At 43.4% G+C, this 26,126-nt stretch overlaps 1 protein-coding gene across 1 annotated transcript in view; it reads left to right on the top strand.

Moving 5' to 3' along the window:
- Positions 1-26,126, top strand: part of EXT2 (exostosin glycosyltransferase 2) — a gene marked incomplete at its 5' end in the record, with an annotated part of 138,142 nt that overhangs the window by 2,065 nt on the left and 109,951 nt on the right. Inside the window, 4 exons of the mRNA XM_082342211.1 lie at positions 3,661-3,878; positions 13,288-13,853; positions 14,804-14,893; positions 19,684-19,800. Coding sequence (XP_082198337.1) covers positions 3,661-3,878; positions 13,288-13,853; positions 14,804-14,893; positions 19,684-19,800 — 991 coding nt within the window. The remainder of the gene's footprint in view (positions 1-3,660; positions 3,879-13,287; positions 13,854-14,803; positions 14,894-19,683; positions 19,801-26,126) is intronic.

The following is a 26,126-nucleotide window of genomic DNA, read 5'->3' as shown; positions in this document are numbered from 1 at the left end:
CATTTTCTCTGTTCCCTGCTTCTGGATACATCCTGGGTTTTCTTCCTTTATTCTCTCTCTCTTTCAACCTCCCTGTCCTATATTCCATCTCCTTGTTTTTTCTTGAATCTACATTCTGGGTAATTTATTCAGATCTATATCTCAGTTTATTAATTGTATCTAATCTATGGTTTAACTTATGCATTGAATTTTTAATCTCAATTTTTATATTTAGTACTTTTTCAATCTCTTCCATCTTTGGGGAAAAAAACCATCTTGTTTCTTTCTAATATTTACAGTTCCATCTTTTAAGTCTTTGAGCACCATAAACTTACTTATTTTATATCTATTTCTCATTATCCAGTTATCTGTAGTTTCTGCAGGTTAGATTTCTGCTGTTTGTAGTTTCTGCTGACTGGTTTATTCTTCATGTGCTTTGTAATTCCAGATTGTGGGCTTATGTTTGTCAGAATCCTGGGCAGCTTGCCTTGAGGGCATGACCCTCCAGAGGGGATTTATGTTTCCTTTGCTTCAAGTTACTCTTTAGGTGGGGAACTTCCTGGACCATGCTGGCAGTATCCATTCAAATCCCACCTTGTTGTGAAGCTTGAAATTAAAGATTCTCAGCAGAGACTCTTCTTTTTCCATTCTCTGGACAAGACAGACAAGTTTTTTTTTTGGTTTGTTACTGATGTTGAGCAAATTTTTCCAGTCTTCCATCTCAATAGCCTAGCTTTACATGGTTTTCTCCACATCTTCCCATCTTGTATGCCCAAATTGTACCTTCACTCAATTTTCTCACTTCACCTTCATTTTTGGCTCCTTGTATATTTTCTTTACTTCTTTTGTGAGCTCAGCATCCATTTGAGAGAGTGTTCATTATATTTGCTCTGGTGTTGGTAGGTGTTTTCTGGTCCACCAGGCTGCCTGCCAGTGTCGTATAAGCTGACCCAACGTGAAACACCACAGAACAGTTCTTTCACGGAGTCTTTCTTCTTGGGGAAGATACCTTTCTCCATACTTACAGACCGCTATCGTATAAAGGAAGTGGTAAAGCTGGCATTCATCTCCACACTAGCAATTGCTCCTCATTGTAAACTCACTTTCAAAAAAGTGGCTGATAATGCCACTTTCCTTGAAAACCACACCCTTTTTAACCCTCACTTGCACTTCTCCTGGCTCCCTGGGTACGCGGGACTCTGCACGGTCTTTGCTTTGTCCTGTACCTTCAGAGCAAGTAATGAAACGTCTTTCTACAGTCTCTCTTCTAACCATCGACCAGAAGGACTTTTCTACCTTCTGAGACTTCAGGTCCTGGCCCACAGTTTTCTTTCTCATTCTTCTCTGCAGTCTCTCTCAGCTGCTTTAGCGTCACGTAACTTCTAATATCACAGCTTCTATACTTTCTCACCTCCAATTCCTTGCATGGTTTCTACCCCTAGAAATGTAGCCCCACCGTTTGAATCATGCTGGTTTAAAAGACATCTGCTCTTTCTGACTGCTTCTCCTTCTTTCTCACATCTGTGCCTTTGCTCATGCTTTTTTTTTTCTCTGCTTGGAATGCCCTCTTCATCCTCTATTTGTCAAAATCCTAACTATTCTCCAGGACCAGCAAAAATGTCAACTCTTGCGTGAGGTCTTCCTACATCTTTCCAGTTGGATGTGATCGCTTTCTCTTTTGAACCCTGTAGCACAGCGGTCCCCAACCTTTTTGGCACCAGGGACCGGGTTTGTGGAAGACAGTTTTTCTACGGACTGGTGGCAACCAGTACCGGCCCGGGGGTTGGGGACCCCTGCTGTAGCATTTTGTTTATATTTTCCTATGCCACTCTCCATCCTCTGCTTTGGTGAATCTTACTTGTGCATTTGTTTTCTTTTTATTGAGCTCCTCCCAGCGTCTGGGCACCCTTTATTCATTCAAAAACTACTCATTGAGGGCTTCCCTGGTGGAGCAGTGGTTAAGAATCCGCCTTCCAATGCAGGGGACACAGGTTCGAGCCCTGGTCCAGGAAGACCCCACATGCCGCAGAGCAACTAGGCCCGTGCGCCGCAACTACTGAGCCCGCGCCCTAGAGCCCGCGAGCCACAACTACTGAGGCCCGCAGGCCTGGAGCCCATGCTCTGCAACAAGAGAAGCCACCGCAATGAGAAGCCCGTGCACTGCAACAAAGAGTAGCCCCCGCTCGCTGCAACTAGAGAAAGCCTGTGCGCAACAACAAAGACCCAGTGCAGCCAAAAATAATTAATTAATTAATTAATTATTTTAAAAAAAACAAAAAACAACTACTCATTGAGGCACTTTCTATGTGCCAGGCACTATGCACGTTTAGGGTTATAAAAAGTGAATAAGATAGGTTCTTCAAAGGCTATGCCTAATGGGTCTTTAACACAGAAAGTCCTCATTTAATGAAAAAATAGTTCATTTAAACTGTTTGCAGGGAAAGACAAAGAAGAAAGTGAAAACGCTTTCCACTTATCCATTTCTCAAATGTGTATGTGTGCTAAAATTTCTTATTGTTTTTTTGGATGGGGTGTGGATTTGAAGAGCAGAGCAAATGCCCTCTTAGATGTGGGGAAGCAGAATGTGTTTTCCTGTCTCCAGAATATTCTCGTCCCAATCCCTCTGGATCTGTGTTAAGCAGGCATTAACTCACAAGAATATTCTTGGAATCATGTTGCTGCTGGAAGCCCCAGTGGGTCTCTAGACTCAGAATCATCCTTATGAATATTTAAGTTCTAAGTGACAACTTCCACCAGATGGTGCTGAGGTACAGCTGAGACCAGATGGATTTGGATTCTGCAGCCATTGTCTGTAAACTGCATAGGCTCAGTGGGGTCATTTCATTAACTTCTCAATAACATCACTCTGCATTTTGATTGAATTTTTTAGACTCCACTGATTGTCTTATGACAGGGGTTCTGCTGTGCATGTAGGAGGCTAGATCATGTAAATAATACAGAAACAAAATGAAAATGAAAGTTTTTCTCCCCCATTTCTACCGCCACAATTAATCCCTCTAAAACTGTTTATTGCTTCTTGAATTATTTCCAGAAAAAATGTTATATATAAATGCCTGAATCTAAGCATCTACATATATATTTTCTGTCTTCTGTTTCTGCATACATATATATGTATATTTTATTACATAAAAAGGATCATACTCGTCTACTGTTTTAAACCATGTTTTCATATTAACATGTCTTTGAGATTTTTTCCATACCAACATACATATGCATTCTCTCATTATTACATTCTAATAATTTATTTTGATTAATATCAAATTTTCCATAGTTTATTTTGGTTGTGTCCGGGTTTTCGCTATTATTAGAAACAGTACTGTAATGAATATTTTTGATAAACGTCGTTGAGAATATCCATAGGGTAAACTCCATACAGAGGGATTGTTGGGGAAAGTTACCGGCATTTTACGTGTAATGGATAATTGCCAAATTCCCTTTCAGGAATGTTGCACGCGCATGAATACCGATTATACTAAAACGTTTACATTTTTGTCAGTTTTATAACAGTTTTGTAAGTGAAGCATGGGGCCTCGTTTCGGTTTGCAGTTTCTTTAATTACGAACGAGGCTGCGTGTCTATGGATTTCACTGTGGAGCCTGAGCTTCGCCCGCCTTCCCGGGAGAAACCCTAAGCGGTGCCTTGACTCCTCCTGTCCAGCAGGGGGCGCGGGCACGGGGCCGCTCCCGCATGCGCAGTGCGCTGGGTGTCAGGCCGCCGAGCCCAGCCGGCCCAGTGCTCCCAGCTCGCTCCCGCAGACCCGGCGCAGGCGTCGGCGACCGGCAGCTTCGCGCAATCCCACCCGGGCGGCTGTGGCCAGTGCCCCGCGGCATGAGCCGGTGACCGAACACGGGGCCGAGCGGGAGGCAGCCGTGGACGAGGTAAGCGCGGCGCGGAAGGGCCGGGCGGGACCCCGGTGAGGGCTCGGGCCTCCCCGGGCCGCGGCGGAATCGGGGCCGAATCTCCGGGGAAGCGCGGGCAGCGCGGAGGTCCGAGGGCTGCAAGAGGCCGGCGCCACTCCCGGTGATTTCCCGCTTTGGGTGCGCTTTGATTTCCGCCCCGCCTTCTCCTTCGTCACCCGACCCGCCCCGCACGTTGGTTTCCCACCTGTTTCCTTGCCCACTTCTGATCCCCGTCCGCACCTTTCCTTTTTCCCGGGATCCTGTGGCTTCCTTTTCCGAAGGCCCCACCCTCTGCCGTGACCTCTCTCCGCTGCCAGCTCCTTCCCGCGAGCCACAGGGATCTGCTTTCTCCCACTGGGATTTTTCAGCTCTGGGCTCTGCCTTGGCCAGTGGCGTCCCGTGCGGTACCAGATGCCCTGGGCAGGACTGGGTGCTCTGGTGAGGAGGGTGGCCAGCGGTGTCCGGGCTCTAGGCATCTACGTGAAGCTCAGAGGCACTTGAAGTTTTACTTACTGGCGGCGGGAACCAGATACGTGTATACAGTTTTGAGGTTAAAATTACTTGGTGTAACTTATTGGGAAGTGCTAATCTAGAAGGGTCCTTGATTTATCTGTCTGAAGATGTCTTGAAATAGAAATACATCCATTTAAATTCTTGTTCTAAGTCAATTGAGTGCCCTGAGGACTTAAGCTGGACTTAGTTTGTAAATTTCAGAGCTCAAAGGCTATTTACAGTAATAAAATACATGGCTCAATTTCTATCACTCCTCACTGCCGCTGACTTAAGCCATCTGGTTGCAAATGCTGGTGTAAATGGATAGATTTGCGTCTGTCAAATTACGCTGGTTAATTGAGGAATGAAAAAGGTGTATCTAATTCAGGATTTTAAGGGTAATTAGGGGAGGCAGCTTCACATGGGGGTTAATTAAAGAGCGCAGGCTCCAGAGCCAGATTGCCATTCTCCAAATCCTAGCATTGGCATTTTCTAGTTGTGTGACATTGGGCAAGTTGCTTAGCCTTCCTTGTTACACTTTCCCTGTCTGTAAAATGAGGATAATCATAGATTGTCACATGGCACTGTTAAGAAGACTAAGTTAACGCAGAATACTTAAAACAGATCCTGGCATGTAGTAGGTCTGCAGTAAAGTTTAGTTATTGTCAATAGTTCCTTAGTTATATGCACTGTGTTAATTATAGTATAATTCCCACAAAGGGGCACAGGTTTTTATTTTTTAAATTTGCTATCACTTTTAGGGGTGGTTAGCTATAACATAACTTTAATCGTAAAGGATCCTATCAGGTAAGGCAGTGAATTGCAGATTTTCCTGCTTCGGCCAATATTTGGTTCCTTTGTTTTCAGGAACAGGTGAATTAAGTTACAGGGTAGCAGCAGCCCCAAGAGTTCAGCTGTGAGGGCTTCTGTAAAAAGGTTAAGAAGATGAGAGATTGTGACTGAAAACTTTGGACTAGGTGGATTGGACATAGCCTGAAGCACTAAGGAAAGGTTATTCAGGCAAGATTTAGGAATAAGTAATTCCAGGAACAGAAAATGCATCTCATCTTGACAGTAGAGTGAGGTTGAAAGATTTTTCCAGTGATTCAGTGCCTGACATCTAGCCGGATGATTCCAGTGTTTTGTAGGGACAGATTTGATGTCCTTTGAGGAGGCTAAAGTTTGTAGGGCTTGTTGTGAAATTCTTATTTTGACACAGGTTGTGGTATTATATGGAAAAACATTCATTAATAGAAGATTCCTTTTGGTTTGTCCTCTTGGGGAAGCTCAGTGTTAGGAGAGAGGAGGGTGGTCAATGGTCGGTACAGAAAATTCCATCTGTGAAATTACCTGGCCATTTTCTCCCCCTTTGGAAACTCTAATTTAAGAAAGAAAATGATCAGAGTTCATCACCATATAATTACTCAAAACTTGGACCTTGAACAGTGTGTGTGCTGACGGAACTGGGAAATACAGAGACACTCCTTCATTCAACAAACATTTATGTTTACATGGAATGTGTTCTAGACATGATATTAGATGCTGGGAATACTGAGCAGAGATGAAAAACTCTGATTACAAGAAAATGACGACCAGTAGAAGAGAGACTTGCAATTACATAACCAATTACTACAATCTGGCAAGTGCCGTAATGAAGCCTGTAAAAGGTACAAGGACGTTCACCAAGAGTTCTCGGTCTCTAAAGCTCGACTTAGTTAGGGGCTGGTTTCTTTTTCACTTAAGGCTTTTCCCCTCATTTCTTTTTTTATTAAGAGTTTTTATGCCACCTCAAGTGCTCGCCATCTCTCTCAGCTGTTCAGCACAGACTTGTGGACGCTCGCTTATCCAGTGTAGGCAAACCTCAGAAACGTGAGTTTGTATCCCTGGGAACAGCCCTCAGGTGGGTGGGGGGTGAGCGGGCGCGGGATGGATAGGCTTCGGTGGATGAATGTCCTTGAAAGGGACAGTTCTCAGGTGCATTTTTCAGAGGGACCCTAGAAGGATTGAGCCCCATCTGCCCAGCTCAGTATGGCAGCCAGCTCAGTAATACACCCTCATGGCTTTCCGTTCTTCTCCAACTCCTCTCCTTACTCCCTCCCTCTGGCTTTCTGGATTCGTCTTCTGCAAGCTACTTGCACCCAAGCCGTTTTTAGTTTGGCAGAACATAAACTAAGGCGGTTGGTACTGGAGGTGGCTCTAGAAAGCAGGTCCTGAGAACAGCGTTGTGAGATTGGAATCGCTCACCCTCAGGTGGCAGCCAGGACCCCTTTGCTGGGGGTAGGTGAGGCGTTGATAACCCCTGGTGCCCTCTAGCGTCCCTGAATAGTCAGACTGACCAGTGGAGGGTTGGGATGAGGTTCAGGCAGAAAGGAAAGCATTGGCTGGCACAGGAACTCTAGCGCTCGAGCAGCATGTGGACCATGGTCATGATGACGCTGGTGGAGTTGGTTGGCTCTTGTTATCTCCTTAGAGGCCTTAGGTGCAATCAGGCTCAGATCAGCCAGATATCAACTCGGGACGCATTGTGAAAGATAGAACTCCATGGCAGCGTTTCCTGCAGCTGGAGGGCAGACTGTGTTGAAAATCAGGCCCAGAATTTCGTTGTAATTATGGCTGAACTGCAAAGGAAGCTGAGTGCACGGCCTTGACAGGCTGCTTCTGCTGAAGTCAGGGCCATGACAGGGAAGAAGTGGGACCCTGAGTCTTAGGATGGAGCTTTTGCGTGGAGGCCCTGAGGACTGAACTCCCAGATTTCCTAGATCCTCTGGGCCAGCAGAAGCATCTCTCTCCATTGCTGAGAAGCAGCGCTCCTTCCCTGACGCTACCTTGCAGGGTAGTGCTTCTCCTCCTCAACATTGCCCATCCCCTGCCCTCAGATCTCAGCATTGCCTACGTGGGGACGTACAGCCCCTGCTGCTGGGGTGATAGCTGTTGTACTGGAAGAGCTGCAGGACCTGGCTCGTGGGGACCAGCAGGAACCGGAGGAACACACGGGAGTGAATCTTGAGGGTGTCAGACCAAAAGTGGGGTAGCGGTGGACGTGAAGCCAGGTGGGAGTGACTCTTGGGAGGGTTCTCTCCTGAGTCAGGACTCCGTGGCCTCGCAGGGGCAAGCTGGTCCCGATGTGCTGCTTGGCAGCCGCCTGGAACCTTGGATGTGACCGTGATACCGTTGGTTCTCAACTGGGGGCCAGTTTGCCTCCCCAGGGGATATTTGGCGATGTCTGGGTGTATTTTTAGTTGTCACAACTAGGGGTTGCTTCTGGCTCCTCTGGATTAGAGTCCAGGGATGCTACTAAGTGTTCTGCATTGTACAGAGCAGCTCCCCACAGAAAAGAATCATTTGGCCCAAAATGTCAATAGTTCTGAGCTTGAGAAACCCTAGTCTGGAGTAAATGAGGTAAAGGTGCCAGAGCTATGTTGGCAGAATATTACGGTAGGAGTCCGAAGGTTCAGGGAGGTGGAGATTTGAAATAGATTTATTACTTGAGGCCAGAGGTGCATCTCCTGCCCATGTTCCCAGGAGGGCGTTCTCCCTTCTCTCTGGTAATATGGAACCGCAGGGAGGGGACCAGCACGTTTGAGAAGCTCAATGTTGATTCTCCTCCATAGGCCAGGATTGACTTTATGAGATTTGACCATGGAACTGGGTTCCCAAGTATCAATGAGGATGATAGGATTCTGAAATGGCAGAAGCCAGGTGGTGGCACTAACCATCAGAGGCAAGGTAGACACAATATCCATAATAAGCAGCGAGGCTTGACTCAAAACCAGTGTGTCTGGACCCACTGTGATGCTAATAGAGCCTGGCATTCCTATAGACAGTATAGATGGGCAGCCAACTAGGGTATTGTTTCACTGTATAACCAGAAAAAAAAAAAAATCAACAGATGGCAAGTAGAAGGCTGATGTCAGCTGCTGCAGTGGAAGAATCACTATCACCTAGTTTTCAGATGTATGCCAGCTCTCAGACCTGTATCCCATGGATTGAGGGGGAGGCTGGATCTCTTTGAAGAAGAACTTTGCAACATCCCTGAAAGTATAGACAGATGTTTCCCGAGTCCTTCCTCCAGGGAACTGTAGGTCTTTATCAGACTTGTGGTACCTCGAGGAAAGGAGAATATCCAGACCTTCTGAGGGCTGTTAAGTACAGGGTCAGAGCTGATAATAATACCAGGCAACCTGCAAGCAATGGTGGGTAGGAGTTTGCAGATAAATGACCTGGCCTGTCCTCCTTCTGAGGGACATGGTGTAGTCTGCCTGGTTCTTCAGAGGGTTCCTAAAGAGCCCCTGTTACCCAGCTTAATAACACACTCCTACTGGCTTTCCCCGGTTCCCTGTCTGTCTTCTTGCTCTGTTCTCTAGCTCCCACGTACAACTACCTGCACCCCCATCCTTGTCTCTGGTTCTTTTTTGGGGGGTTAATTACGGGGGGACTCAAACTGTGACAGGTAGGAAGCAAAATGTGATGCCTAGGAGTCTAACATAGTGGGTGTCAGCCTCTCTTCTTTCCAGCCCCCCCGATGCCCCCTTGGGACTGTGGAGCCAGGTCATGCTCCTGCTCTTGGAGTTCCTGTGGCTCCAGGTCACCACCAGCACTTGGTGGTGTTTGATGCCGACATTCTGCCATGCTGGTGGGTAGAAGATGTCTTGTTGTTTTACTGCCATACTTTTCCTGTCCATTAATTAGACTAAACATCTTGTCAGATGTTTACGTGCCATTTTGTTGCCACTTCTGTGACATTCTTGTTTAAGTCTTTAGTTCTCTGTTTTTTTGTCTGTTTTGGCTTTTTTGTTTGTTTCTTATTACTTTGTAGGAGCTCTTTATTCTGGTTGCTAGTTAGTCCTTATCGGTTACATGTATTGCGAATATCTTCTAGTTTATAGCTTGTCTTTTTACTTCCTTATGATGTCTTTTGATGAATAAAAATTCTTAATTGTAACACTGAATTTATTATTTTATCTTTTTGTGATTTGCATTTTTTGCATTTTATTTTGGAAATCATCCTCTGCCTGGAATTCACAGATATTCTCTTTTGTGTTCTAAATATCTTACAGTGTTGCCTGTTACATATAGCTCTTTAATCTGCCTTGAATAGATTTCCTCCCCTCTGGCTGCTTTTAATATTTTTCTTTGGCTTTCTTTTTAGTGGTTTTACTTTGACATATCTAGTTGGTTTTTGTCTTGTTTTTGGTTTTTTTTTTGTATATATTGTACTTGGAGTTGAGCATCTTGAATCTGTGAAGTTGATATATTTCATTATGTTTGGAAAAACTTAACAGACAGCTGGATTTTTGTGTCTACTTCTGCCTTCAGTCTTTGCATTATCACACATCATGTAGCCTCTGGCAAATGAAGGTGAAAAAATAATGTCAGCGTTATTATAAAAAATAGTTCAGATCCTTTGAAAGGGTCTTGGGGACCCCCTGGAGCCCCCAGACTGTATTTTGAGAATCACTGGTCTAAGATTTTTGGTATTAGTGTTATACTAGCCTCCTAAAGTAGGTCAGGAAATGTTTCTTCTTTTTTCCGAACTTTGGGATAATTTGTGTAAAATTGGAATTATTGTTTCTTGACTATTTGGTAGAACTTGGAAAATCTTTTGGATCTGGAATTTTCTTTATAGGAAGATTTTTTAAACTTTCGATTCAGTTTCTTTAATGTTATAGAGCTTTCCAGGTTTGCTATTTCTCATTGAGACTGTTTTAATAAGGTATATTTTTAAAGAATTTCTCCATTTCATTTAATTTTCAAATATTTTGGCATAAGTTCATTGATACCATCTCATCTTTTAAATACATGTAGTATTTAGAGTTATGGGCCCCTTTTCATTCTAGGTATTTATTTGTTCTTTATTTTCTCTTTATCTTGATTAATCTTACCAGAATTATGTCAAGTGTCAATTTCTTTAGTCTTTTTTAAAAGAAGTTTAGTTTTGTTGATCCTATTTGGTTTTTAATTAATTAATTTCTGTGCTTTTATTTATTACTTAATTCCTTCTATTATCTTTGGATTTATTTTGTTGTGGTAATGTCTTTTTTCATAATCTGGAGCTCATGAAAATTGTAAAGCTCATATGTGGATACTACCTTTGTGGATTATTGCCCTAGTAGGTTATGGCCAGTATTTTAAAAAGCAATAGGCTAATAGAAGAACACAGTGTTCGTCACATGTTCTGTGGCTAATACTACGTACTAAGGTTAAACACTGTTTTGTGAAAACAGTGTTTTGTGAAATATTTGTTTTATTTCAGATATTATACATACACATCTATGTCTGTATTGGGTCATAATATAAAATGTTGTCTTATAGGTTTTAGTTTGAAAAAAAAAAAAAAAGGTTTAAAAGCTACTGTGCCCTGGTGGCGCAGTGGTTAAGAATCCGCCTGCCAATGCAGGGACACGGGTTCGAGCCCTGGTCTGGGAAGATGGCACATGCTGTGGAGCAGCTAATCCCGTGTGCCACAGCTACTGAGCCTGCATGCCACAACAACTGAAGCCCACACGCCTAGAGCCCGTGCTCTGCAACAAGAGAAGCCACCGCACTGCAATGAAGAGTAGCCCCTGCTCGCCGCAACTAGAGAAAGTCCGCGTGCAGCAACAAAGACCCAACACAGCCAAAAATAAATAAATAAAATAAATTAAAAAAGAAAAAAGCTACTGTGTTAAAAGGTAGTTTGTCTAACATTAGTGAAAATTTCAAACCTAGCTGCATAAAATAAACATGCAAGGAGCTTGCTAAATCGACAGATTCTGTGACCTTATTTTAGACCTACTAATACAACCCTCCAGTGCTGGGGCCAAAGACTCTGTGTTTTAACAAGCTCTCCCTGTGTGATTCTTAGCATTTGGGTGTTTGAGAACCACTGATTCAGGATATAGGTACACCTTGAGAGCCTGTTGGGCAGTTCTGACATGGGGTATATGAAGAGTGCAGTTCCTTGCGTGCATTTGTCCCAAGACCTCCTCTTTTCTAGCTCCAGGAGGGATACATGGAGGGAAGGAAACGGATAGGGTGGACCTGGTGGTAAGTAGGGGTTGGGGGCAGGCTAGGAACATCCTGTTCATCGTTAGAATGACAGAAAAAGTGAAATAGCTCTTGTGCCTGCATTTCTGTCATGGAATCCATTAGTATATATTGAATGGCTAATGTATATACCCCAAAGATGATAATCTTTAAGCTTAAAATGTATGAACTTTCATACATTAGTCCATGACAAGCACATTTCTTGATATGTTCCAGATCATGGTCTCAGAGAGATACAAGTTGAAATCATTCATGACCATTCAGCACATTTTACCCAAAAAGCTGATAATGATTGCAACATTCAAGGCTTGACGAGACCCTGCTGGCTAGGAAGGAAGCAGTCTTACAGTGTGGGCATGACTGGGGAGAACTCCGTTTAGCCATAGTGAAAATGGTTGATAAACCTTAAGATGGTCTATGAGCTTTTCCGTTATTTCCCTTTATATTAATAGCTTTTCTGAATGAGGCCATTTTGAAGATTGGGATTTTGACATGTGGAATGCTGAAGTCCTAAAGTCTCTTGTTGCCGTAACATGTCTCTGCCAGATGATGCAGTCACACTCAAGGCTTTACCCTCCCCACACGGTAGCTAGGCATCAGGTGTCGGGGGCTTGTTCGGTAAGGATCTTAATTTGTGGTCTGCAGGGGAACTCTGCATTTTCAGCTGAGGACTAAGGATTTTCTGTATATCTGTCAATGATGCTTATTGGCTCTTTCATTTATCTATTGCTACATAACAAACCACCTCACAACTTACAAACAACCACAGCAACAGCAATCATGTATTTGCTCAGCATTCTGCCATCTCTACAGAGCTTGGTGGGGCTGGTTCATGTTTGCTCCACATAGTTTCCCCTGGGGTCTTCCTGAGGTTGCCCCAAGCTGGGAGCTCAGCTTCCTTATAACGTGGCAGCTGGCTTCCATCGGCTACAGAGTCTCTTAAGTCTTGGACTCAGAAGCCCCAGAATCTCACTTCTGCCACGTTCTTTTGGTCAGACAAGTCACAGGGCTAGCCCGAATTCAGGGGGAAGGGAAAGAGATTCCACCTTTTGATTGGACAAGTGGCGTGCACCTTCACCAGTGGGAAGAATTGTTGGCATCAATCTTTAGAAATGGATCTACCCCATTGGCCTTTCTTTTCCTCCCTCCACCTCTCCTTTCCTCCTTCCCTGTTTCTTCATTTCTCTCTTCCATCTAAATGTGTCAACTATCCCTTTATTATAAAACATCAATATATATTTTATTTAAAGATTAATCTTCTCTAGTACCCCTTGGCCTTTTCTTGATATTAGTGGTGTTTTTACATTCCACATTTTGTTACAGTTTTGTGTCTCATTAGCATATAAATTCCTCTAAGGTAGGTTTTCACTTTCTTCTTTGTTTAGGTCCTCTATGAGGGTTGAATGAATGAATGAATGAATGAAAACAGGCTTTAGTATAATGAACGAAACATCAGTTTGTCCAGATGAAGCATCAGTTTATGTTAGGCAATTATTTGAAAGCAAAATAAAACAACTGTCTTCAGCTATTCCACTTTTGATTTTTCTTGCTTGGTCAGTACCCCTCTTCCTAGGTCCCACGCATTTACCAGCTTATGCTTTCAGAGAATATATATTTATAGAATATAGTAATATTTCTACATTATGTTAACAGTATTTATATTAAGTATGTAATATTAAATATTAAATATATAGCATATTCTCATATGTACACATTTATTTATTTATTTATAGGACAGGTCAAAAATCCCTTTTCATTATTTCATCAGACCACTTAAGGGAAAGAGGTAGATTCAAAGTTGAACAGTCCTTTCAAGTGTCATCTGCCACCTTAAAAACTTCATTTTTCTCTCTTCTCCCCTGGTAACCAGGAGTGTGAGGAAGAGGCTCTCTGGGTCATTATGTGTGCCTCGGTCAAGTACAACATCCGGGGTCCTGCCCTCATCCCGAGAATGAAGACCAAGCACCGCATCTACTACATCACCCTCTTCTCCATCGTCCTGCTGGGCCTCATCGCCACGGGCATGTTTCAGTTCTGGCCGCACTCCATCGAGTCCTCGAGCGACTGGAGCGTGCAGAAGCGCAGCATCCGCGACGTGCCGGTGGTCCGGCTGCCGGCCGACAGCCCCGTCCCCGAGCGTGGCGACCTCAGCTGCAGAATGCACACATGTTTCGACGTCTACCGCTGTGGCTTCAACCCCAAGAACAAGATCAAGGTGTACATTTACTCTCTGAAAAAGTATGTGGATGATGCGGGTGTCCCAGTGAGCAGCACCATCTCCCAGGAGTACAACGAGCTGCTCACGGCCATCTCAGACAGCGACTACTACACCGAGGACATCACCCGGGCCTGCCTGTTCATCCCGTCCATCGACCTGCTCAACCAGAACGCGCTCCGCGTGAAGGAGACGGCGCAGGCGCTGGCCCAGCTCTCCAGGTATCATAGCAGGTCTTCCAGGAGCTAGAGGGAAGGAGGGGCAGAGCCAGTGGTTCTCTTGAGCTGGTGTCCGGCTGGCTGCTTGTCTCTTATCTCATATGGGGGTGAGTGGATGAGCGACTGACCCGTAGGAGGACCGGTGCTTTGGGCACCTGGCCTCCGTACCACCCTCCCGTGCCACTGCTGTGGGTTCCCAGCCTCTTAACGTTTAGAAGCTAAGGATGCTTCCCATGCTTTTCCTTTTAAATTTAAGCACTTTTTTCCCTTCTTTATTACTCACATAATATACATTCACTATAAGAAGTCTGAAAATACAGGTGAGCAAAAAGAAGAAAGTAAGGTTCATTCCATAAGCCTGCCTCTAAGAGATAATCATTAATATTTTGCTGTTACTTTTCAGTCATTTTTGTATAAAACATATACATAGGCATGTATGTATACATTTTTTTATAAAGTATATATACATATGCATGTGTATATAACATTTTTTGTCCAGAATGGGATCACACGGCAAAACACGTTCTCTTGCTGCCTTTTTCCCTTCATTTATCATGAATGTATTTCCAGATAATTTCATCTTCATCAGTCGGTTCTACATGATTTTAAGGGCTCTATAGTATTCCATTTTGCACATGTTCCCTAATGTATTTAACCGGCCTTCTGTATTTTATTTATTTTTTGTTTCTGTAACCCAATGGTGAACACTCGGGTAGCGTTCAGGTTTTCATTAGCATAAGCAGTTCTGTAGTGGACAAGCTTGGAGTGCACATCCCCCAGCTTTCCTTTGAAGGAGCCAGGCCAGTGCCTGATGCGCTGTTGGAATCTCCAGGCACTCCTGAGAAGAGGCCCTGTTATGGGCTGGGGAGACTACTTGTCGTCCAGAAACTGACTTGTCTTTGTTTCTTCATAGTTGATGTGTGAATTCTCCTACATGTGTAATTTCTTAATAGGTGGGATCGAGGAACCAATCACCTCCTGTTCAACATGTTGCCTGGAGGTCCCCCAGATTATAACACGGCCCTGGATGTCCCCAGAGACAGGTAGGTATATTTGGGGCTGTCCCCGTGATAGGGTTCTGAGGATTAAGTAAATGCAAGACCCTTTCGTTCATGTGAAATCATATTTCTAAGCCCACTGGGACATACTTTGTAACCAGAATTGTTTGTTAAAGTGGAGAATTGTCCTAGGCCTTTTCCTCCTCAAGACCTAGAAGCATCAGACCTGCCTAAGTCTGTTGGGGGAAACCAGTTGGAGCTTAGGTTCCAGCGGGGCATCTTAAAAGTTTGTCTTGTCTTCTTAGTCTGGGTTGTGCTCTCCTGAGCATAACTTCTCCTCCAACCCCCACAGGGCCTGGTTCATCACTGGCTTGTGTCAGCTTTCTCCGCATTTGGGAGCATTTGCCAGAAGTAGAGTCGCAGCTACTGAGGGGAGAGGGCGTGGATGTGTAATTGGAGCCTGTAACGTCGGGGAATGAGGGCACTCTGAGTACCATTTACTCTCTGTTGTTTCAATCAGTGGGCTTCTTTCCTTCTTTCCTAATAAAACTTCCAAACAGGCAGATGCGGTGTGGGGCGGCCATGACAGCACGATTGCAGTTGGAGCTCGCTTACTGTGTATTGGCCCTTTTGTGCATTGACTGCACCACTTCCTGGAAAACTCAGGAGGGAGGTGCCGCTTAAGGTTCCTCTCCTATCACTGGGTTCAAGGCTCTGAAGAGAGCAGAAAGTTTGGGCCCAACATGAGGGTCTGGGGCAATACTCAAGGTAGAGGATTATTGTAAGTTCATATATGAACTCATTTATAACCAACTTTATTACAGTTGATGTTTAACTCTTAAAAAATCATTGTTACTGAAAAAGGTGAGGCCAGCTGTGGGAGGCCAGCATTGTCACTTACGAAAATCTACACTTAGTACTGCTTTTCCCCAGAAGATTAAATCTAAGCCCTCTTTGCTTTAAGTGATTATCTAGAGTCAGTGTTGAGTTTCTGTCTGGAAATACAATTATCACTAGAAAAGACACACCCAAGGACCATTCCTCAACTTTGGTGTAGAAACCATTTTGGACGACAGAGGGCAGTCAGGCCACACAAATTCTGTAGAAACCAGCTAAACACAAGGTGATCCCTGATTTGGCTCTCAGCCTCAGTGTTCCTGAGTGGGCTACTGTTTTATGCATTTGGTTGTTCTGGGTAAGTGAAATACTTTAGAGGATAGCGAAGGGAAGGGAAAGAGCTGTGAGGAGTGCGATGTCTTCACCTGCTGTTCTGGGTTTGTTTTGAGAAGGGCTTATTTCTGTTTGGGACATTTCACTTTTGCTGACATTTTGGTATATGTATCTGCATGGGAGAAGGATTTTATTTTTATCAAGTGCACACGTTAAAAGGGGTTTCATTTCTCTGCAGCAAAGTGTCAAGTAATCAGGAGAGAGTTTAAGTTCTTGCTGGTACTTAGGTGTTAAGGATCAGGAAGGTTAAATCGTTTTCCCTGTGCATGTATTTTTTGTAAGTGATTATAGGCAATCCTGTAGCAAGTAACGAATCATCGTATAGTCCTCCTTTATCTTTCCATGTGGGAAATATCATTTTGAAGCCTAGGTGGTCTTCTGGTTGGGGTAAGGATAGTAGATTTGTTTGTTAATTTTTCTTATCCTTTGTCCTTGCTTCTGGATTCAGAGGGGGCAAGTACCAGGAGTGAAGAATGGTTTTAGCAGGAGCTGCACATCTGATTATTCAGAAATTAGAAAACAGACAGGCTAGATTAGACTGTTCCTAAGATCCCCCTGAAATCTAAAGTCCTAGGTGTGATTATTTAAGAATTACTTGACTCAGGGAAATGCAAGGACCAGGACTGAAGCAAATGTCAGCTCAGAAAATACATCTTTTATGCTGTTTGGATCTGTTTTTCTCTTTCAGATTTTAAAAATCCTGTGCATGACACACATATACCTTCTTGGTACAAGATTGGAACAATATGCAAGGGTACAAAGAGTAAAATGTAAAAGTATGCTTTCAAATCCTCCTCTCTTTTTACTGTCTTACTGAGAGGTAATCACTGTTATCAAGCATTGTGTGTTTTTCGAGTCTTTATTCAATGGATTTATAGTCAAACACACATATATATATTCACATACCCATTTTATTTTAACTCAAATGACAGCAAATTATACCTCTTCAATGTCTGACTTTACTGATCTTTGTTTTCTCAGACACATTCTGTAATTTTATTACTACCTTAGATTTTTGTTATCCTTTCTTTGCACGTATCTCTCACAAATTTCTGCTTTCGTATGGGTGTATATTTATTTAAACTTCTTACGGAAACTTTTAAACTTATATAAAAGAAGAGAAACTAGTTCAGTGAGCCCCACATACCCACTGTCCAGCTTTGATATTGTCAACTTGATTTATCTGTATTCCTACCTACTCCCCACTAGATTATCTAGAAGCAAATCCCAGATGTTATATCATTACATCTGTAAACATTTCATTTGAGGCTCTACATAAGAGCTTTTTAAAAAATATAACTACAGTACTATTATCATACCTAAAAAAATTAACAGTAGTTCTTTAATATCACCAGATATTCACCAAATATCTAGCCATTGCTCAAATGTACTTGTCTCGTAATTTTTTTTTTTTTTTTATAGTTTGCATCAGTAAACAAATAAGGATAATCAATAGAATTGGTCAGTTTCTTTTTTTGCAAAACCTAAAACGTGAAGCTTTATATTTGAGGAATTTGCAGGCCTGATTAAAAGGAAGCAAAAGATACACTTGCAGACGAACTGTGTTCAGGCTCTGTGAATACTCACATGGGAGGAGGCAAGCTGTGAGAGCGTCTGGGAAAGACCCAGGGTAGGGATGCTGAGTCCACGAGGCCAGGCTGAGAGGAGGAGGGTCGGTGATGTCCCCGAGTCAGGAAGTCCCGGAAAGTGCTGAAGATGCTGGTGACACTTCCAGTGACAGAACACCTGGCCTGGTGTGAGTGTGGTCATCATAGTAATGCTTTCTTAGCTGCACGGTTTGTATTCAGTCTCTTGCGGCTTTGGAACGGATCTCTGATTTGGGGATACATAATGGGAAAACAGAATGTGCTTCTCAGAAATTTACTTTTCAGTCAATGTAAAACACGTGTTCTGTAAAACAAGGGAGGCTTACAATTTTTTCTCCATTATAATGTTAGGGAAAGCTTGGCAGAAGAGGACGCAGTGACTTCGAGTTGAAGTCTTGTCAGCAGCAGGGCCGGTGTGAGGCTTGTTTGACTAATTGCAGTGGCGACTCTTCCTGAGATCACACACCAGATTGCACATGTGTGATCTGTGGCAGGAGACATGCTTCGGGTTGCATGCTTTCCTCCTACCAGTGCTTAACCCCCTCCCTTACCCCTGGGGCTCCAGCGACAGAATAACAGTAAAAGTTGGCGTCATGTACACCTGCTTCCTTTCTCACCACATACACATGCGCCTGTCCTCTGGGGTGTGGGTGTAATTACCTCATCACCCACTACCCTGGCTTACCTGGGCTGCTTGGTGCCTGTGTGTTGGATCAGTGTTTGCTTCTCTGCACATAGGTTGTGGGGACCCATGCAGTCTGCTTGCCATCGTGGTCATGGAACCCACCCAAATTCACGTTGGACAGATTCATTGCTGAATGCCAGTCAAGAAAAATAAGACCGTATGTTGATACGAAGGCTAGTCATTGAGTCTTACATAGTGTATTGGCAGCTGGAGAGGTTTTTAGCCTGCACGTTACCTCCCTGACCAATTCTTGGTTTCCTAAAGCTTAAACAAACAGATTGGGATTTCCAGGGGTGGTTTGAAAATCTTTGAACTTAAACTGGTCACGTTAGAAGGGAACGTAGGCTGTCATCAGGGCAGGGAGGGGATTGGTAGCAATCAAGATGGCACAAAATGTGACTTTTCAGTTCATACACTTTGGCTCAGACTGTGCAGTGCATGGAACTGGCATCACTCTGCCCCAGTAAGTGATTTGATGGGTTTGCAGCCCCAGGGACAGAATAACCGTGAAAGTTGGTGTGATATACACCTGCTTCCTTTCTGATGAAGTGTCATTGTACTACTTGCTGGATCCAATTAAAACAGAGTCTTCTTGGCTTTCTAACTAAGGAGAATAAAAGCTCGTGCATACAGACTGCAAGAGAAGCACTAAAGGTCCAGTTCTGGATTCTGCTTCCTGTAGACGGAATTGGGTTAATAAGACTGAGTAGCTGAAATGGATGGTGAGAGCTGGTAGAGGTTACATGACGCACACCTAGCTCTGGGACGACAGTGGAAAGAACTGCTCGGGGCGGGAATTGGAGAGAGGCTGGGGTGTAGGAAGCATGAGATGTGATACTTTGCTGTCACCACTGCTTTCTTTGTCCATTGTCCCCTGAGATTCCAGTCAGTGGGGTTGGTAAGTGACTTCCCCAGCCAGTTGTCCTGTACAGACCTATTATTATTGCTGTTATTGTAAGTGTGTTTAAGACTTGGGTATGACTTTTGGGAGAGGTGAATGGGATCTGAATGAGGTGGCAGAGGGGCTGTTCAAAGGCAGTCCTCCTGGCTGTGATGTATTTTAAAACATGGAAAGTAGGGAAAGACTACTTAGGACCCCAGAGGAAGGGTGGTGACTCAGGAATAGGATGCAGCTAATGTCCAGGAGGTGTGATGGTACAACATTTAGCACAGTGTCTTTATAGAAAACGGACTTGGTAAACATTAGCTGTGGTTGATATTGTTATGAATATTCAATTACCCCTTTCCACAGAGCTTATCAGAATGAAGACCTTCTCTCTTTCTCATCATTTGACAAAATCCTTTGCTTTCAGGGCTCTGTTGGCTGGTGGTGGCTTTTCTACATGGACTTACCGGCAAGGCTACGATGTCAGCATTCCTGTCTATAGTCCGCTGTCAGCCGAGGTGGACCTTCCAGAGAAAGGACCAGGGTGAGGAGCATTCGGCACAACACGGTGTACTGGGAGATGCCGGCGAGAGCCAAAGCATCGATTACAGGCCAGGGTCTTTGAGTCTACCATTTCCCTGCCTCACCCCAACCTTACTGATCCTTCAGTTCTCTCTCTGTCTCAGTCAGTTTTCAGTGCTGTCTACCAGGCTTCCCAAATCAGAAATCTATGTGGTGTCGTCGATTCTTTCCTCTCCCTTACTTCCTGTATCAGAATAAGAAGTCCTATTGATTCTACATCCTAAGTATTCAATATTTTCTGGATCTGTCTACCTCTCCGTCTCTCTGCACCCACCCTACACCAGGTGACTGTCGTCCTTCCTTTGGATTGCTGAAACGGCTTCCTCTTTGGTCTTCTGCCTCTGGTCTCGCTGTTCTCCAGTTTGATTGTTGGCATCACATTGTTCTTGGGAAGCCCAGACTCCTTAAAATGTCTTTCAAGACCCTCGACTACATGACCACTGTCTCCATCTCTAGATTTTTTTTTTTTAGTTCTTAGAATAAGCTTTGCTCTCTCAGTTTTTCTGGACTGTAAACACTCTCCATTGTCTGGAAATCCTTTTCCTCATTTTCATCAGACTAATGACCTGCTTGTCCTGTAGGTTTCAACTTGAATACCACTTAGTCAGGGGGCACTTTCTGGCCCCTGGAATGGCACTCCTCCTAGTTACCCTCATTATGCCCTTGTAACGACTTGCTTAAACCTTATCTGTTTTGGATCTTTGGTTTTGTAAGCTTCAGCCAGGTCTTGTTTTGAACTGCCATGTCCCCCGTGCCTGGCACATAATTGGGTCATATTTCTGATATGTGAGGGAGGAAATGAGAAGGGCTAATGGTATGGATGTGCAGGGTATTTTATCTAATTCTTTTTTTTTTTTTTTTCCTGTAGCCTGTTTAAAAATTGTGCTAATTCATGATGAGCATATCAGTGAGCTTTAAACAAACAAGATGATAATAGTATCCTTTGCTTTTGTGACAAGTGCTCATGTATAATATGAAGGTGACTGATTTGTACATTGCCACACCAGAAATGTTATACGTGCTGGTTGAGATCTACAAACTCACACATAGCATTTGGTGTCAGAAATGAGTCTCAAGGAAATAGTTTGCTCACAGAACATTAGAACCATTATTGAAGCATCCCAAACTTCCCCTTAGAAGCCTTTATGGGTTCTTTGAGAAGTAAGGGAACTTTCCCAAAGAGAAGACATTTCACTCCTGTATATGTGTCCCCGTGTGACCCAGAACCAAATTCTGGAACTTCCTTTAGGCATAGCAACTTTTTATAGACAATGTATAAAGCCCAGGAGAGCTTGAAATATTTTTTTCTCTACCATTAGGCAAGTGCAAAAAAAAAGAATGAATGGTTCATGAACTTGCTGCTTAGATCATCTTTGTGGATTTTCCTCTGTTAGTAGACTCCCAGAGTTGACTTAATTTATTTTATTATTTTTCAATTGAGATATAATTCATATTCCATAAAAGTCACTCAAAGTGTACAATTCAGTGTTTTCTGGTATATTCACAAACTGGTACAACTGTCGTCTAATCACTGCTGTCTAATTCCAGAACGTTTACAGCATCCCCAAAATAAACCCACTGCCTTCCAGCAGTCACTCTATCCCTGCCCCCAAACTTCACGCCCCCTGTTCCTAGCAACAACCACCAATTCGCCTTCTGTCTCTATGGATTTGCCTATTCTGGACATTTTATATAAATGTAGTCATACAATATGTGACTTTTTGTGTATGCCTCCTTTCACTTAGCATAGTGATTTCAAGGTTTATCCATTTTGTAGAATAGAACCAATACTTCATTCCTTTTTTGACTTAATATTTCATCATATGGATATACCACATTTGTTTATCCATTCTTCAGTTGAGGGACATTTGGGTTATTTCCATTTTTTAGCCATTGTGAATAATACTGCTATGAACATTCATGTACAAGCTTTTATGTAAACGTATGTTTTCACTTCTCGGGTATATACTGAGGAGTGGAATTGCCGGGTCATATGTTCACTCTATGTTTAACTTTTTGAGGAGCTGCCAGAATGTTTTCTGAAGCAGCTGTACCATTTTACATTCCCACCAGCAAGGTATGAGGGAGGGTTCCAATATCTCCACAACCTTGCCAAGACTTGTTATTACCTGTCTTTTCTTCTAGCCATCCCAGCAGATGTGAAGAGGTATCATTGTGGTTTTGATTTGCATTTCTCTAATTAATAATGCTGAGTACCTTTCCATGTTCTTATTGGCTATGAAAATTTATGTACTGTGTTTGGAGAAATGTCTATTCAAATGATTTGCCCATTTTCAAATTGGGTTGTGTTTTTATTGTTGAGTTGTAAGAATTCTTGTACATTTTGGATACTAGATCCTTATTAGATATATGATTTGCAGATGTTTTCTCCCATTCTGTAGGTTGTCTTTTCACTTTTTTGATAGTGTCCTTTGATACACAAAAGCTCCTAATTTGGATGAAGCTTCTATTTTTCCTTTGGTTGCTTGCATTTTTGGTGACATACTTGAGAAACCGTTGTCTAATCAAGGCCACAAAGATTTGCACCTGTGTTTTCTAGTAAGCATTTTATAGTTTTAGCTCTTACATTTTGGTTTTTGATCTATTTTGAGTTAATTTTTGTATATGGTATGAGGTAGGGGTCCACCCTCATTCTTTTCCTTGTGGATATCCAGTTGTCTTATCCATACTTGTTGAAAAGACTGTTCTTTTCCCATTGAATGATCTTGGCACCCTTGTTGAAAATCAGCTGGCTGTAGATATATGGGTTTATTTCTGAAGTCTCAATTGTATTCCATTGGTCTATATGTCTGTCCTAATGCCACTACCACACTGTCTTGATTGCTGCAGTTTTGTAGTAAGTGGTAAATGTAAGTCCTCCAACTTTGTTCTTCTTTTTCAGGGGTTTAATTTTTGTTTGTTTTTGGCTATTCAAGATCCCTTGCATTTTAATTGCTTTTTTAAGTAGGGCAACTTGAATAAGTACAAATAAAAAAAAAATCTAAGCTGCTTTGTACTTAGACAACTACAAAACTAAAACAAATTTACAAATTAAATACAGACAAATCTACAAAACTAATAACAGTCAGATTAACATAATGTCACAGCTGAGGCTTTTTCTTTAAAACTGAATTGCATCTCTCAAGGTGAATATGGCGTTAATTATGGGACTTCTGCATTTAGCATGCCTGTACTTTGCATGCTGGGTGATGATGTACTTCTTCCTGCCACTTTTTCTGTTTGAACCACTAGGAAGCTTCCCTTTATGTAGTATATTGTTATAATATACTGACGTTATTATCTTCATCTGGTACAGATGCATGATTTGTATTTTTTCCCCAAAATTTTTATGAAAATCTTCAAGCAGACAGCAAAGTTAAAAGAATTTTATGGTGAACACCTGTATACCCATCACTTAGATTTTACCCTTGTGTACTTGCTTTGCATTATTTACATTTTAAGTCTTCCTTCTCCTCTCATTAGCCCATCAAATACAAGCTTGGACATTGAAAATTTTTTAGTAGTATACATCATTAAATATGAGCAAAGATTTGCCTATACTAATTTTTTTGATCATCATCAAGATGAAAGCACAAAAATAAATCTATAGAGAATTTGTAGACTGGAGGAACTGATATAGTTCAATGCCGTGTTTTGAGGCTGGATTTCCATAAGTTGAGAAAGGGTGATCCGTGTGAGCCCAGCTGGTACCCTTTGGGGCAGTACAGGTTTCTCTCATGTACCTGGGATCTGAATTTGGCATATTTATGTGGCACTAGCTTTGAATAACTCTAGTGAATAGAGAAAAGTCACTTGAAATTGAAGAAAGGCTTACTCCTCTGCTTGCTGCTTCTGTGAGCATTTACTTGAAATCAATTGTGTGATTTTAAACGTTTTTTCTTTTTAAAACCTTGTTTCTTTTCCCTTTTCTTTTCTTGTTGTTCTGGAGATTATTTAATTCAATTTAGTTCTGTTCACTTCAGTTCAAATCAAACTTTTATTGCAGGCCTATTTGGCCCAAGTGTGCCCAGGCTGGTGGTTCTCAGCAGGGGAGGGAGGTTGATTTTGCCCCTCCACGGGGACATTTGGCAATCTGTGGAGCCATTTTTGACTGTTGTGACTGAGGGGGTGTGTCAGTGGTCCCCAAGACCACCTCCAATTTTGACGATTTGCAGGAGGACCCACAGGACTCAGTGTGTAGTCATACTCGTGGCTCTGGTTTATTACAGCAAAGGGATGTAAATCACAGTCCCCAGAGAGCAAAGGCACATGGGGTGAAGTCCAGGGAAACCAGGGGCAAGCTTCCAAGGGTGCTCTCCCCTCGGCATCACACAGGAGGGGCTTACTTCCCCCAGCACCAAGTTGTGACAACCATGTGTGAAATGCTGCCCACCAGCTAAGCTCGTTAGAGATTCAGTGCCCAGGGTTTTTTTGGGAACGGATCACATGGGCAGTCTCTGCGTGGCACGTGCTGTGCGTAATTCCAGGCTCCCAGAAGGAAAGCCGGTGTTCAGCATAAACCCTGTTGTTTGTACAGTTTGGGCCCAGTGAGCCATTCTTATAGTTCTCCCCCCAAATCGAAGTTCCATGCACCAGCCAAGGGCCAGCCTTTCGAAAAAGAGAGCCGTCAGGCTGTGTTAACTCTGTTCTGCACAAGGTGCTGCAGGCATCTAGCGGGTGGGGGCCGGTGATGCCGCTAAATCTCTACGATGCCCAGGGCAGCCCCTCACTACAAAGAATCATTGGGTCCAAATGTTGGCAGTGCTGCGGCCGAGAAAGCCTGGGCGAGACAGGGTGAGCAGGTGAGGAGCGAGTCTGGCAGGCCGGCTCAGCTGCCTCTGGGCCTCTTTCTTAAGACTGCTCGGACGGAACTCTCTTTATCATGTAATCTCTTGAGTATAATCTAGCTCTCTCTTTTTTTAAATAAATTTATTTATTTATTTATTTATTTTTGGCTGTGTTGGGTCTTCGTTGCCGCACACGGGCTTTCTCTAGTTGTGGTGAGCGGGGGCTACTGTTCGTTGTTGTGCGCGGGCTTCTCATTGTGGTGGCTTCTCTTGTTGCAGAGCATGGGCTCTAGGTGCGCGGGCTTCAGTAGTTGTGGCCCGTGGACTCAGTAGTTGAGGCTTGCAGGCTCTAGAGCGCAGGCTCAGTAGTTGTGGCGCACGGGCTTAGTTGCTCCGTGGCATGTGGGATCTTCCCGGACCAGGGCTCGAACCCATGTCCCCTGCATTGGCAGGCGGATTCTTAACCACTGCGCTACCAGGGACGTCCCTAGCTCTCTTATATTGGTTTAGGACTGTCACTTCCCTTCAGACTTAATCCAGGGAAGAAAACATACCGAAAGGAAAAGATGCAGTGAAGATGAAACAAAGGAGAGCAAACCACTCTGAACAGTAATTACCTTCAAAGAGTAGTTTCAAAGATTTACAGGCTGTTCTCTCGGTGGTATTTTCTTGGTAACGTAATCTCTAATTTTTATGTATAGGCTGAAATTAAGATCTTTAGATGGCTTAAGGCTGCAGTTGATTTCTAGACTTCTGAGTTTCAGTAACTAGATAGAGTAGCGCTCTGTCTTCAAGGGCAGCAGAAGGACACTAAAGGCTGCGATGGGCGTGGTCCTCCCCCTGCTGGCCAAGGGGTGGATTTCTACGGCCGACTTGGACCCGCCCTCTCCATTTCCCCACCGGTTTTGCAGTCTGGCCCTGCAGTTGTGGTGTTTCTTTTACAAACAACACTCCTCTCCCTCTGAAAAAAAGGGGGAAAAAAGCAAAGCAAAGCAAAGACAGGCTCCAGACTCATCACACTTTCTAGGGACTTGGGAGGAGGCAGTGTGGGTGACCTCCCGGCAACATTTGGGATCTGTTGCTCTTTGTGAGAGTTGCTTTTTAAGGGAATTCCCACATCTCTTGAGGGCTGCATAGAGTAGTAAGAGCTTTGTTTTTATTTTAAATCTCTCTCAGTATTTTTCAATGGGAAGCTGAGGACTGCTGCTATTGATAGCTTCTTCTCACAGCTGTGTTGGCCTCAGCTGGAATTCTTGTCATTTTCTCTCTAAAAGGAACTAAATTGGGAGTTTACAACTGTTACTATTGAGGGAGACTTTGAGTTCTCAGCATGATTTTACTTAAGCTTCGATATCAGCACTGCTGGGAGGAAACATGAAAGTCATAGCTGGTAATTTTAGTCCTTGAAAGAAAAACAAATCCACCTTAAGATTTTGTTTGCTTAAAACTAAAATGGGCCTGCTCCATCACCCAGCCATCTGCCAGGTCAGGGAGAGCCAGC

The sequence above is a fragment of the Balaenoptera borealis genome (genome assembly GCF_965194805.1).
Source record: "Balaenoptera borealis genome assembly, chromosome: 11".
Classification (NCBI taxonomy): Eukaryota; Metazoa; Chordata; class Mammalia; order Artiodactyla; family Balaenopteridae; genus Balaenoptera; species Balaenoptera borealis.
Note: the sequence above shows the minus strand (reverse complement) of the source record. Positions and strands in the feature narration are given on the sequence as shown.